Source organism: Helicoverpa zea, chromosome 18 (assembly GCF_022581195.2).
Source record: "Helicoverpa zea isolate HzStark_Cry1AcR chromosome 18, ilHelZeax1.1, whole genome shotgun sequence".
Taxonomy (NCBI): domain Eukaryota; kingdom Metazoa; phylum Arthropoda; class Insecta; order Lepidoptera; family Noctuidae; genus Helicoverpa; species Helicoverpa zea.
In genome coordinates, this window is record NC_061469.1 from 4494209 (window position 1) to 4506759 (window position 12551).

Sequence of the window (12551 nt, forward strand, 5' to 3'; positions counted from 1 at the left end):
AGCGTCCAACGAACAGAGCAACTAAGTACGTACACACACTCAATGGGCAAAGACTTTGAGCTGGAACTTACGTGTGTACTCATCCTAATTGGCTTTTACAAGTTAAGTTCGTGTTACACTAGTTTAGACGTTCAAATCTAGCTTTTGCTGGCAATTCAGACGATATTCTAGAACAGATCTTGTTTTAGCCATTTGATTGGTAGCTTCTAAATTGGTTGCTTGAGTCTTGAGTAAAACTAACCTTAGATAGGTACTCAAGTAGATGTAGGCACTGCATAGGTTTGACGTGATTAAGAACGACAAACATGGTATTCAACAGTTCTTCATTTAGCTTTAATATTTATAAAGAGAATGGATACCACATGACTTCACTGCTGACAGGGTCAGCTTTCCTTTCCAATTTATTCATCTATTCATCTTCGACATCACTCTCAGACATTTGACACTCTGTCATATTCTTCACCACTACTTGTCTCCATCTCGACTATAGTTTATACTTCTATACTAACATTATAAAGAGGAACACTTTGTTTGTTTGGTTGTAATGGATAAACTGAAAAACTACTGGACCGATTTTAAATATTCTTTCACCATTAGGAAGCTATATTATCTGCGAGTAACATAGGCTATTTTTTATTCCGATGCGGGCAGTAGCTCCCACGGGACGCGGGTGAAACCGTGGGAAAACGGCTAGTACCATATAAAACCAAAAGTACTCAGCAGCAGCAGGCTAACTTATTTATCTCAGGCAGATCTCAAACTCGGCGTACACAAGAAAGATCTTTAGCAAACTTATTCAATAATGAGAAACAAAGAGATCTCCCAAATCCAGTTGCAAAGAAAGTGTTGGATCATTCAGTTGTCAGGAACTTGGTTGCAATTAAACTTGCCCCAATAGATGGTATCGGCGATGCAAATGTCTGAAGTTGTGCCTGTGCTTGAGCTTGCAATTTGTTGAGATTCAGTCCGCGTTTGTGGGAGCTATGATAAAACTTTTGTACTGTGATTGGTTTCTGCTGTATGTTGTTTGGTAGTTCGTGGTGTAGATTAATTGTGCGGTTTATTCATTTTCTGAATAAATAAATAAAATGCTGCTATAACCAATAAGGTAAATAGGAATGACAATAATGACAGACAACGTCCTGCTTTTAATTCATATCTTTGAATACTTTTTATTCCACGTCGTCACAACGTTCTGACACTAGTGATTGTTAGGTATTAGGTTTGCAGCTCATCGAGAAGGAAAAAATCTTTTTGTAATTTAAATAGGCCCCGTAAAGAAACAAAATAAAAGAAATATTTGATATACTTAGTTAGGTGTTTGTTTGTGATGATTCGAATGTCAAAAAGAACTAGGTATTATGTAGATAACCTTTTTCCTTTTCGCCTGTACTTTTCAAAAGTAATAATTTGAGGATTTTGTTTTCAGGCGGATATAGCACACTCGGCCAAGGGCTACGAATCAGAGGATGAGAACGCGGGGCGAAAGTGGCAGAGGGCCAGCGACGAACGGCCAGCCAGCAAGACTACCATGTACTCTAAGCAGGTAAACTAAGACGTCATACATTTTCCTTCAACGCGGCAACGGTTAGTCAAGATGCCTCTCTGCAATCGTTAACGCTAGCAGAATCGACATGACATCTCGAGATGACATTTCAAAACGCTATATATCCATGTGACATACTAGCATTTACGATTATAAAATCTATTTTGGCTAACTGTGCGTGTGTGTGTGTCAACTAGAATTAGTTGACATTAGTATATCTTTCTCGTACAACATTGCAGTCTTTCAAAATCATTGAACATCATTGAACATCATTGAAAATCATTGCAATACTACAGAGTAGAATTTCCCGTCCCCAAGGGACAATGCAGCTCTTTAACATATCTTTACCTATAACAACGCGCGGAAGTTTAATTAAAGGGGGACAGGCTGATCCTGAGTGCTGACTGCAACGCACTGTTCACGTTCTATCGTAAATCTCATTCAACATGACACAGGCGCCATCTATTATCAACTTAATGCAACGGACGGCAGTTTCTCAAAATACTTCGACAGCTGCAAATGAACTGGCTGATTTCTGATTTTGCCTTTGTATTACGATGTTTTAAACCTGAAGCATATTTTCTTTCAATAATTATATACTTCTAGAGGTAGCGAATTTTTCGTGCAATTAACAGCTGTCAGTGTACAAAGGAAAATACCGTTGTTTGTACTGACTGACGGCAACGGTCAACTGCACCAGAAACTGTCATACTGTACTGAAAGTATTGTTCTTGCCTTGCTGGTTATATAACAATTAATGAATCCAGAACTTTTAAGCTGTAAAATAAATGTTAGGTCCATGAAAAGCTATTAAAACTATAGCGACATTGACAACTGTTGACACCTCTTTCGAACGTTCACATAAATTAAGTCGAAGTAGCTTGTCGATTGAGAATCAATTTCGCTCCGTTAGTTCAGCTTTCGAATCGAGTTCAATTTCGTATCTGTACAAATATTTGCACAGCCTACAGATATTAGTACTGAACTTCAGCCTTCCAATAACTACACTTCACAGATACATATAAAAATACTGGATGAAATAACATTTTGCTTCGTAGTCAAATACTGTATTTTTAATTATACAGCACTGTGGTAAAATTTGAACGGTTGGTTGATTTTTACACTAAAAATATGAAAATATTTTAGTTTCGAAAAGTCAAAACATTTTAACCGAAATCTAAAATGATTTCAGAATAGTTAATTTAGACCACTTTACTTAAGCACTGCACACTATTTTCAGTTAAATGGGAGTTCTTTTGTAAATCTCACTTAGTCAAAACGCCCACTGTCCAAAAATTCATTACAAAAGCTTTTTCTTTTTGCCCACGCGTTCTTCTGTATTTCGAGCAAAAATATTTTGCTCTTTGTGATTGGACTGTGGGCGTAATAATCTCAGTTCAAATTAAATCCCGTTATTGAAGAATAAGGTACGCTTATATTGATTTACAAAAATATAGCTTTAGTTATGTCTAAAAGTTTATTTTTTAAGCGTATTACGGTCTGTCTCGTACAGAAAGTAACTTTATCTCATTTAAACTTTTTAAAATAAGTCTTTATAAAACTTGTAAGAATAAATATCGATATCGAGCCTAATTTTATTCGAGTATCTAAAGTATACTTAGCACTATACCCAGTGATTCATTTTCTGAGACATCACCCAGAAACTTTTCCTACTGCTTAAGACTTGAAATTTTCAACGTTGGCCTGAACTTCTATTAAGTAGGATATCTGCTTAAAATGTAGCTTTCGTGCGGAACGAGGTCATTTTAATTTGTTTTTTTCTGGGCTCAGCTGAAATTAATCCAATGTGCGCTTTTTCGTAATTTTCTTCGTAAACTTCTTTAGCCTATAAAAGTTTGTTCTGTGAGTGGTTGATCTTCAGTTTCTTTGTATTGTTATACATAGTTTTGCTGAGGTCACTTACATTCGCTTTAGAATGAAGATTCTTTATGTAAAAGAGTGTATTGGACGTGACAGTAACTTTAATAATTAACTTACATTGTTTTCTTCGATGATTTTCAATATTTATATTAAGCATTGCCCGAAAGTTTTTTTTTTCGTTTATTACTGACCTGACTTGAGACTTTTTCTTTTTAGGCGAGTCGATGGCAATCAGTCTTATATTTTAGTGGTTTGACTTGCGACTGATGTCGAATCAACATTTTCATCAACATTTTTTGTTCCAGGAGTTCCGGGAACAATACTGCATCAACAACAAACAACTGGATCTGCTGGAACTGGAGAAGTCCAAGAAGGACCGATTTCTCGGATGCCTCTCCCAGTACCATATCGAGAGTCCCTGTTCCAGAGCCAATAGGTAAAGTATATGCTAGTATTTATATTTACTTGTGACTAGCAATTTTCCGACGGTTTCACCCGTATCCTGTGGGAACTGCTGCACGTGTCGGGATAGAATACAGCCTTTTTTACGGGGGAAGAGTGTAGTTTTCCAACAGTGAAATAATATGTCAAAATACGGTTCAGTAGTTTCGGAGCCAAAGGTATTCATCTCAACTCGAACAATCAAAAATTTTTTTCCTCTTTACTTTATTAGTGCAGATGTACAGATATAGGCACACGTACGACCACTATCTAAGCGATGATGTCGTTGAAAGGGAAGCTTACTTGCCTAGAAATAAACAATTTACTCTCGACTTAGGAACACCCAGGTATTACGCATAGTGAAACACGTACTCTGGCAGGAAAATTAAGAAAACCTTAGGCCAAACATTAAATGAATGTACTCACATTGGTGTGAAGTTGAATCATTTAAAATACATTTTGATTTGGTACATAAATATTGGAATGTTTACAGGATAAAAAAATAATCATATCTAAGTCAAAAGCGTTAACACAAAGCTGCTTATCTCACGAAACATCAAGATCTACAAACATTACCAGATCAATAGGCCGTCTCTTCAATGAGGAAAAAATAAAAAAAAAACAACCTGTGCAAAAGAAAAAAATCTCAAAGGTTCCATAAAAATATTATTATAGCAAAACATTTTACCTTGTTCCCGGAAATATGTCTTTCGATATAATATGCCCAAGGTATTCCGGTATTGAAAAAAATATGCACGGAGCAGATACAACGGTTAACAACGCGAATACGGAACCCGGTAGCTCTTTATGCTGTAGAAATAATAGGGGGTAAGGATTCGACACATTGTTTCCATACTGAGTCATGCATGAATGTATGATATCATGCCAGGTTGGATAGGAAAGCAGACAGGAAATTCTTCCTCGTATGTTTATTGTAGTACAAAAGAAAAACTGTATCCTGATATTTTTAATATATTACAATCATATTTTTAATATATTAAAACTGAGTTCTACTTATAAACTACTTGATTACAGAAAGGTTCCTAGACACCTCAAAGTGTAACTCAAAGGGCGCAGTGAATGGTACTGAGTAATGTGATCCGAAGATAATAAAAAAATGCCACATACTTCTCAAGTGACTTCAAACTCCTTTCTTTGGTCTCATAAAAACTTAAATTCTCAAAACCAAATTATTAGATCATGATCCATTGTCAAATCATTCATTGCCAGATTGGGCATCACGTATACCACGATCCTGAGAACTTGATCTTTCAGTCATCTTCTTAAAACCTCACATACGCTTTCCAATTGAATTTGTATGGGCTAGAAATTCTACTAAATCCTCCCCAACGCGATTGAACATGTAACTGAATTTATTTATGTAAAGGTTATTTTAACGGACACGTGTAAGCGTTACCCTTTCACCAGCTCAATGCGCATGAAGCGATATGGTCTGGAAGTGATGTAGTACATTTATTTTAATGCGGAAAGTGCTAAAACTATCCAATGAGTACCAAATTGTTTTTGGTAGTACGATTAATTTGTACCTACATGATGTTTTGTGTCATATTAATCTGTAATGCAATGGGTTTGGTTTCAATCTGCTTAATACTATTTTGTATTTTTATGAGGTTCAACAATTCTGTGAAGTGTAGCTTGGCTACATTTTTAATTAATTCGTATCGCAATTAATATTGAATTAGAACTTTTTTTTTCATAAAATAGTAATAGTATAGTAATTAAAGGGAGAGAATTTCCTTTTAAAAGAGTTATGTCTGTTCACCATCTAAGCTCTTTTGAAAGCCTAGTCTAGAATTTATACAAAACATGATACCAGTTCTTAGCAAACATTAAGATCTCCGTAAAATCTAAATGTACCTAATTGAGATCAAAATTGTTAGAAACTAACTTTATTTCCCTTTCTGTACCATCTGTTGAAGATATGAATTTTAGAACACTTGAATTGCCTAAGAAGCCGACCTATGAAATGTTCTTAGTACGGTAGTTTGAATCTTAGATTTTAGTTATGATTGAGCCTTAATATCGAAGGACTACGACGTACTAGACTTTATTTAAATTACTTTTAAGTAATGTATGTAAAATTAGCCCACAACTTAACGATACGATTTTTTCATTTTACGTATATTTGGGCCTCGGAGCGTGTTTGAGGAGATTGTTTTATTGTCCTATTAGTCCTACTCGTAAGTGTGTCTGGTCCCTTTCCTTTTTATACCACCATAAGGTATTATTTTCCTGTATGTTTCTTTCTTTCATTTACACCATGATAAAAATACTCTGTCAAAAATTCAAAACACAACATCCAACCTTGTTCCAATTTCCATTAAAAACAATACTGTGTATTTAACTTGGATCCTCAAAATCTACGTTTCATCTTGTTTCGTCAGTTCCCATCTGGCCTGTATAGCCGGAACCCTGCCATGCATAAGATATGAGCAAAGTTGACCCATTTTGTAAAAGTTAATATAAATATTATTCCTCTGAGGAAAAGTTTGTATTAATAAAAATACTTTCCCTGCGTGCCCATAACATTATTTTTTGGAGACCGTGAGAGAGAAATTATCGGAGATTTGATTTTGAGAAAAGGCACTCTGGTGGGGTATATCTTGTATTTTACGATCAAGGTAACCATTAATTCTGCTTACTAGATACCAGGCGCATTTGGTTCATTAGCTATATCTTCTTCTGCATATAAAATAAAACTTGTTTTAGTAAAAAAACTGACATGACAAATTAATGCACCCTCCAACATAAGTTTATATCAATCATGGTCATTAAGAGAAAATAAAGATGGCATACGTAATACCTTAAGACTGAAGTATCGACGTACTAACTTGATTTAGACGATAAATGACCCCCTTTTAGAAACGGCAAAGGTAACAAATTGAGCATTTTATTATTCTGCACCCTTGTAATCGTATTGAGCTGAAGTGGAGGTCAACGGGCACTTTTATATTTTTGCTGGCTTTACTTTTTCTGGGCTATCTATTTTGTTAAGCTGCTTTCTGTAACAAGGTGGGTAGAGTTGAAACCGCCTACCTGGGTGGCAATTTGCGAGAATATATCCATGAATGTGAATTTTCTCTAGAAGCTTTTTTATAGAAGCTGGCCTACATACGTGCCTACATATGTAGTAGGGTAGGGCTTGTATAAGTTATGTTGTGTTGAATGAAATGAAAACTTAAGAAGTAAAGTGGCACAAGTTTTGACCTACTTGTACTTTCCAAGAAAACTTGAACACTCTTAATAATTAGGTTCATTTGTTACTGAACTCATTTCGAACAGAAAATTATGAAGCGTATTATTTTGAATCATCGACAATCGACTTCTTTCCTTTCGTGCTATTAAGCAACTGTATATAGAATATAGGTTTTTATATATGAGTATCTTCAGAATCCAAGGATTATTTGCATTTGAATCAGCAAAATTAAATCAATAGAACAGTTACGGTAAAAAAATGTGCTTGAATATTTTTACAAATTACAATCGTCGAATTTGCTACGCGATTTTACGCTACCGGCTACAGTCATGTATGTTTCCTCTGTGTTAGATTCCTTAACGTATAATATTGTTTCAGTGCCCACCTTTAACCGTCAAATCCGTAGCGGACCCCAATCGGGGTCTGAACATCAATGTCACCGTAAGCTCGGTTTAGACCCCAATTGGGGTCTGCGAATCAGTCATACACTTTCCTAATTATTTACGCTCATATTTATTTTCTTTCCAATCAAACCACATTTGTGAGTACTAAATAAAATAACTAAATAAATTTAAATTATTTTTACGCATTCAAACCTTTCATATTTAGCATCCCGTTAGAAATATACCTTTTTAAAATCCAATCGTAATTACCGGGAATTCTGATCGAACTCGCCATGTTTGTTTACATTAGTTGTTTTTTTAAATTTGAAGACGCATAGACAAGATGGCGACGGTGATAGAAGTTTTGCATCGAATGATCCGAATCGTTAAAATAAAGAATCGATTTAATAATTTTATATTATTTGATATTATAATATTACTAAATTGCACTTTTGTATACTTACCATAATCTGAAAATAAATTAGGAAAAGTAAAATGACTTAATTTATTTTGAAAAAAATGCTAGAAAATCAGTGGTAGAAAATACGTTGTAGCCGGAATAAAAAAAATCTTCGTTTCTTAGGGTTTCTGAAGACGGCAAATGAAGACTTATTCTTCGGGTGTTTTATGTGCAGGATTCCTGTAGATCTGCCAAACTTAATGGCGATTCGTTACTTCCAACTTTTTAACTGAGCGGCAAAGCTATTTGACGAGAGCCGTAGTTAGGTGTAGTTATCGCAAAATTTTATGACGATTTTATTGTTTGAAAGGGCAAATAGTTCGCTGTTCATCGAAAGCTGGTCCAAGATGGAAAGATGGCCGCCGCCGACTTATTTTTAACCGACTTCCCAAAAAGCGGAGGTTCTCAATTCGACCGTTTTTTTTTGTATGTTTGTTACGCGATTACTCAGCCATTTACTTATCGATTTTGATGATTCTTTTTTGTTTGATAGCGTATACTTCCGAGGTGGTCCCATTATCATCAGGTCAGGGTCTGATGATGGAACCTTGAGAAATCGAGGGCGACTTTCGAAAGTTGCAGAAATACATAGGTTGAAATCTTATCACTCAGGTGTTTGCCTGGTAGCACTATTCAACAGTGAAGGCTTTGAGCTGATCTGATGATGGAGACCAGTGAAGGTCGAGGGAACTCGACAACTGAATATTTAAACTTTCTCGTGTTTGTGCTTATATTATTCGTATTTACGAGGCCTCTGCAACAGTGAAGGAGATGGAGACGAGAGAAGTTCGGTTGTCGAGTTCCCTCGACCTTTTCTGGTCTCCATCATCAGGTCAGCTCCAAACCTTTACTGTCTCATAGTGTTATCAGATATACATCTGAGTGTCAAGTTATAACCTTATCTATGCTTACAATTGTCGAGAGTTGCCCTCGATTTCTCAAGGTTTCCATCATCAGATCCTGGACCTAATAACAAATATGGGGAATATACCCTTTCGACCAAAAACAAACATCCAAATTGAGAACCACCTCCTTTTTGGGATTCGGTTAAAAATATTTGGTGACTTTAAAATCAATCAATCATTATTATTGTTTCTCATCATCAAATAAGTACATACCTTTGGTAGTTACAAATTGCATTATATTTCACAGAACACCAGGCATACCCTCCGCCGAAACAAAAATCTTAGAATTGTTGAGAAATAATATAAGAATAAATTAAAATTCCGTAATAGGTAATAAAAATTCAATTAAAGTTAAAAATTATTACGAATGACGCAACACCAAAATAAATAATACATATAAAAATTTAATGCTAAAAACTTTCATAAAACTTAAATATCTTTTTTCTTAACAACAAAAACAAATTGAACCTATAATTTAAAATTAATAAATAAAATTGAAATAAGTTGCTATTAAAAAATAGGTATATATAAAATTGGTATTGGATTATTTATAATAAATTTCCGATTTAGGTATCGAATGCGCACCGCTGATTGAAAAAAAAAAATACTCCATTCCAAACTCTACTTCTTGTCTGTGACTTTGATCTTGTATTAAATTGTTCATTTTTATTGTGTATTTTATGTGCTGATTTTTTAGTTATTGAACATAAATAAGTGCACGAAATGTATTGCAACGGATTGAAAATGTTATAAATATGACGTTTGTGTTGTGTTTGAGAAAGTGATGCGATTACTTATTGGTAAGTTTTCACCAAATTTGAAATGCCTAACTTTTCGATAGACTTAAAAACACCGTAATTATTATCTTTTTCTGAATTAACTGACCCCATTTGACCTTTGCACGTTGTTGTCAAATAAGTGAGCTCTAAAGTTATAGTTAAAATACTTCTGATCAGGCATTACGGACTTAGAATTCATGTGTTGAAAGTTAGTACAAATTTTTGACTTCCATGTCGCGATTCAAAATATCCCGCCGAATCAACGGTAAAGTCAAATGTCAAAATCTTGTCGAGCAGAGGGGTTAAAATTATTTAACAGCTAACAAAATAAATTATTGTTAGCTGCCAGTGATTACATAGAGGGCAGCAGAAACGAGCGACCATAGACACCCCGCCATTCAGCCGTGCACCTCTGCTTGGAGGATTCTTTTTTCAAACGTCATTGTGACAAGACATGTTATATGTAGTTTGACGCGAATTCGATTTTGCCGCGCTTTTGATTAATTTGAGTTAATTTTCGTATTGAAATATGAAATATAAATAACATTACATTCTTAAAACACATTTGTATAAAAGTTATTTGTATTGTTACAGAGCATCATTTCTATCCGTGTGCGTCAGGAGGCGTGTGCCCTCAGATGAGAATCTCAACACCGATTATGCACCAATACAGAGGTATCCCAGGTAAGTCACCTATGACGTTGCCATATCTAACATCTTTCGTACTTTGCACCAAATTTTAAGGTGGTAAGTTTACCTATTAAAGTAAAGAATTGTGTTGCATAAGATCACATTTCACAGCTGTCATGTATTGGGCTTCGCATATCCAAGTGTTAGCGACAATAAAATCAACCCCTTGGGAGTTCGGAAATTATCGCGGGCATACGCACGTACATTCACTTATAAGGCCGATAACAATCCGCTAGTGTGACATAACTACTACTTATGTCTAATCTACTCACCATTATACCAAAGTGCATGCTGCGTAGGGCCCAATATCAGCCTAATAATACTTTGAAATTGAGAACAATATGAGCGTACCTTGTGTAGGTAGCATATTTTACTCCAATATGTGGCTTATTTGACGGTAAAACAAATCATACTTTCAATCGACTTCAAAAAAGGAGGAGGTCCTCAATTCGGCTGTATTTTTTTTATGTTTGTTACTCGATTTCTCAAAGACGCCTGAACCGATTTCAAAAATTCTTTTTTTATTTGAAAGGGTATGCTTGTCATTTGGTCCCACCGTCATCAGATCAGGATCTGATGGTGGAAACCCTGAGAAATCGAGGGCATCTCTTGAAAATTGTATGCGAGCATGGGGTAAAAACTTTATATTTATGTGTATATCTGATGAGACTACAATACTATGGAGGTTTAGGGCAGATCTGATGATGGAGACGACAGAGGATCGAGGAAACTCTTAAACGACACATCTTAACTACCTCGTGTTTGGGCTTAGGTATATAATTTGTATTGATGAGACCTTTGCAACTGTGAAGGTTTGGAGCTGACCTGATGATGGAGACCGGAGAAGGTCGAGGGAACTCGACAACTGAATATGTAAACTACCTCGTGTTTGGGCTTATATTATTCGTATTGATGAGAACTTTCCACAAATGCGGATAGTGACAACTATGCTTGTCACTGAAAAGACAAAAATAAAAAACTTTTTACAAAAAAATAAAACCGACTCCCAAAAACACGATGCACCTCAGAATAGTTTTTTTTTTGCTTTTCAGTGTTTTTGGGAGTCGGTTTTATTTTTCACTTTTAAGTATGTATACCATACAAAAAAGTCGTGGTGGCCTAGTGGGCAAAGAACCAACCTCTCGAGTGTGAGGGCGCGGGTTCGAATCCAGGTCAGGCATGTACCAATGCAACTTTTCTAAGTTTGTATGTACATTCTAAGTATATCTTAGACACCAATGGCTGATAAAAAGGTGAAGGAAAACATCTTGAGGAAACCTGGACTATATAGTCTGAAATCACCTACCCGCATTGAGCAAGCGTGGTGATTAATGCTCAATCCTTCTCCCTGTGAGAGGAGGCCTGTGCCCAGCAGTGGGACGATAAAAAAGGCTGTAACTGTAAGTATGTATACCTAGGTACTAATTATTGACTGACTTCAAAATAGGATCTCAGTTTGACCTGTTGGTATGTTTGTACGCGATTATCTCACGATTGGTGCGGTTTTCGCATAGTGTCTGTCGGACTCAAGAGAAGGTACTAGATATATTATTGAAAAGATATTTCTGTTCGCTATTTTTCAATTATTTTTATATGTCAGGTTTGGGCAACCAACCCCGGCACCGGCCGAGCTATGCGCCTACGACGCCGATCTGGAGTGCTCATACTTCCGCAGACGTCCAAGGTCTGTGTGCAGCCAGCCTGACCCCAAACGCTACACCTGGATGCCAGAGGATGAAGACTTCACCCGGATGGAGTGGCCACAGTCAGTACTGTAGTTTTTGTACACTGATTTTTTAATTTGTATGTGAAACTAGATAAAAAAAAAAGAAACAAGTGAAAAAAAAAAACACGCCTTTATAACGTTGTTAGCTAATAATGTATTGTCACCAGAACGTGTGCTAAATTATATCCTAATCGAAGGTCGGAAAATGGGAAAATAAGATTCTAAGATTTTCTTACATACATATATTTCTTACATACAAGTGAAGCTAATGTAAGCGTGTTAATTAGTCTTTGGAAGACGTAACTTTACAAATATTTAATACAAAAATGTATGAAATAGACACAAACATGTAATACAAAAAGGCATCAAGAATAGAAAAGTTCTAATATCAAAATAATTTTAAAAGACAAGGAACGAAAATTCAATCATTCTCACAAAAACAAAGAATGCTTTAAATTAGACAAGTAGGTACTTGTCGTTGACTTTAAATTAGACAGGTAGGCTAAATAAAAGAGTCGAAGAC

At 35.6% G+C, this 12551-nt stretch overlaps 1 protein-coding gene across 1 annotated transcript in view; it reads left to right on the top strand.

The window, feature by feature from the left end:
- The window catches only part of LOC124639115, a 53347-nt gene that overhangs the window by 12674 nt on the left and 28122 nt on the right, over positions 1–12551 (top strand). The window contains exons 3-6 of the mRNA XM_047176346.1: positions 1430–1546; positions 3733–3863; positions 10207–10296; positions 11903–12067. Of these exons, the coding sequence (XP_047032302.1) occupies positions 1430–1546; positions 3733–3863; positions 10207–10296; positions 11903–12067 (503 nt within the window). The remainder of the gene's footprint in view (positions 1–1429; positions 1547–3732; positions 3864–10206; positions 10297–11902; positions 12068–12551) is intronic.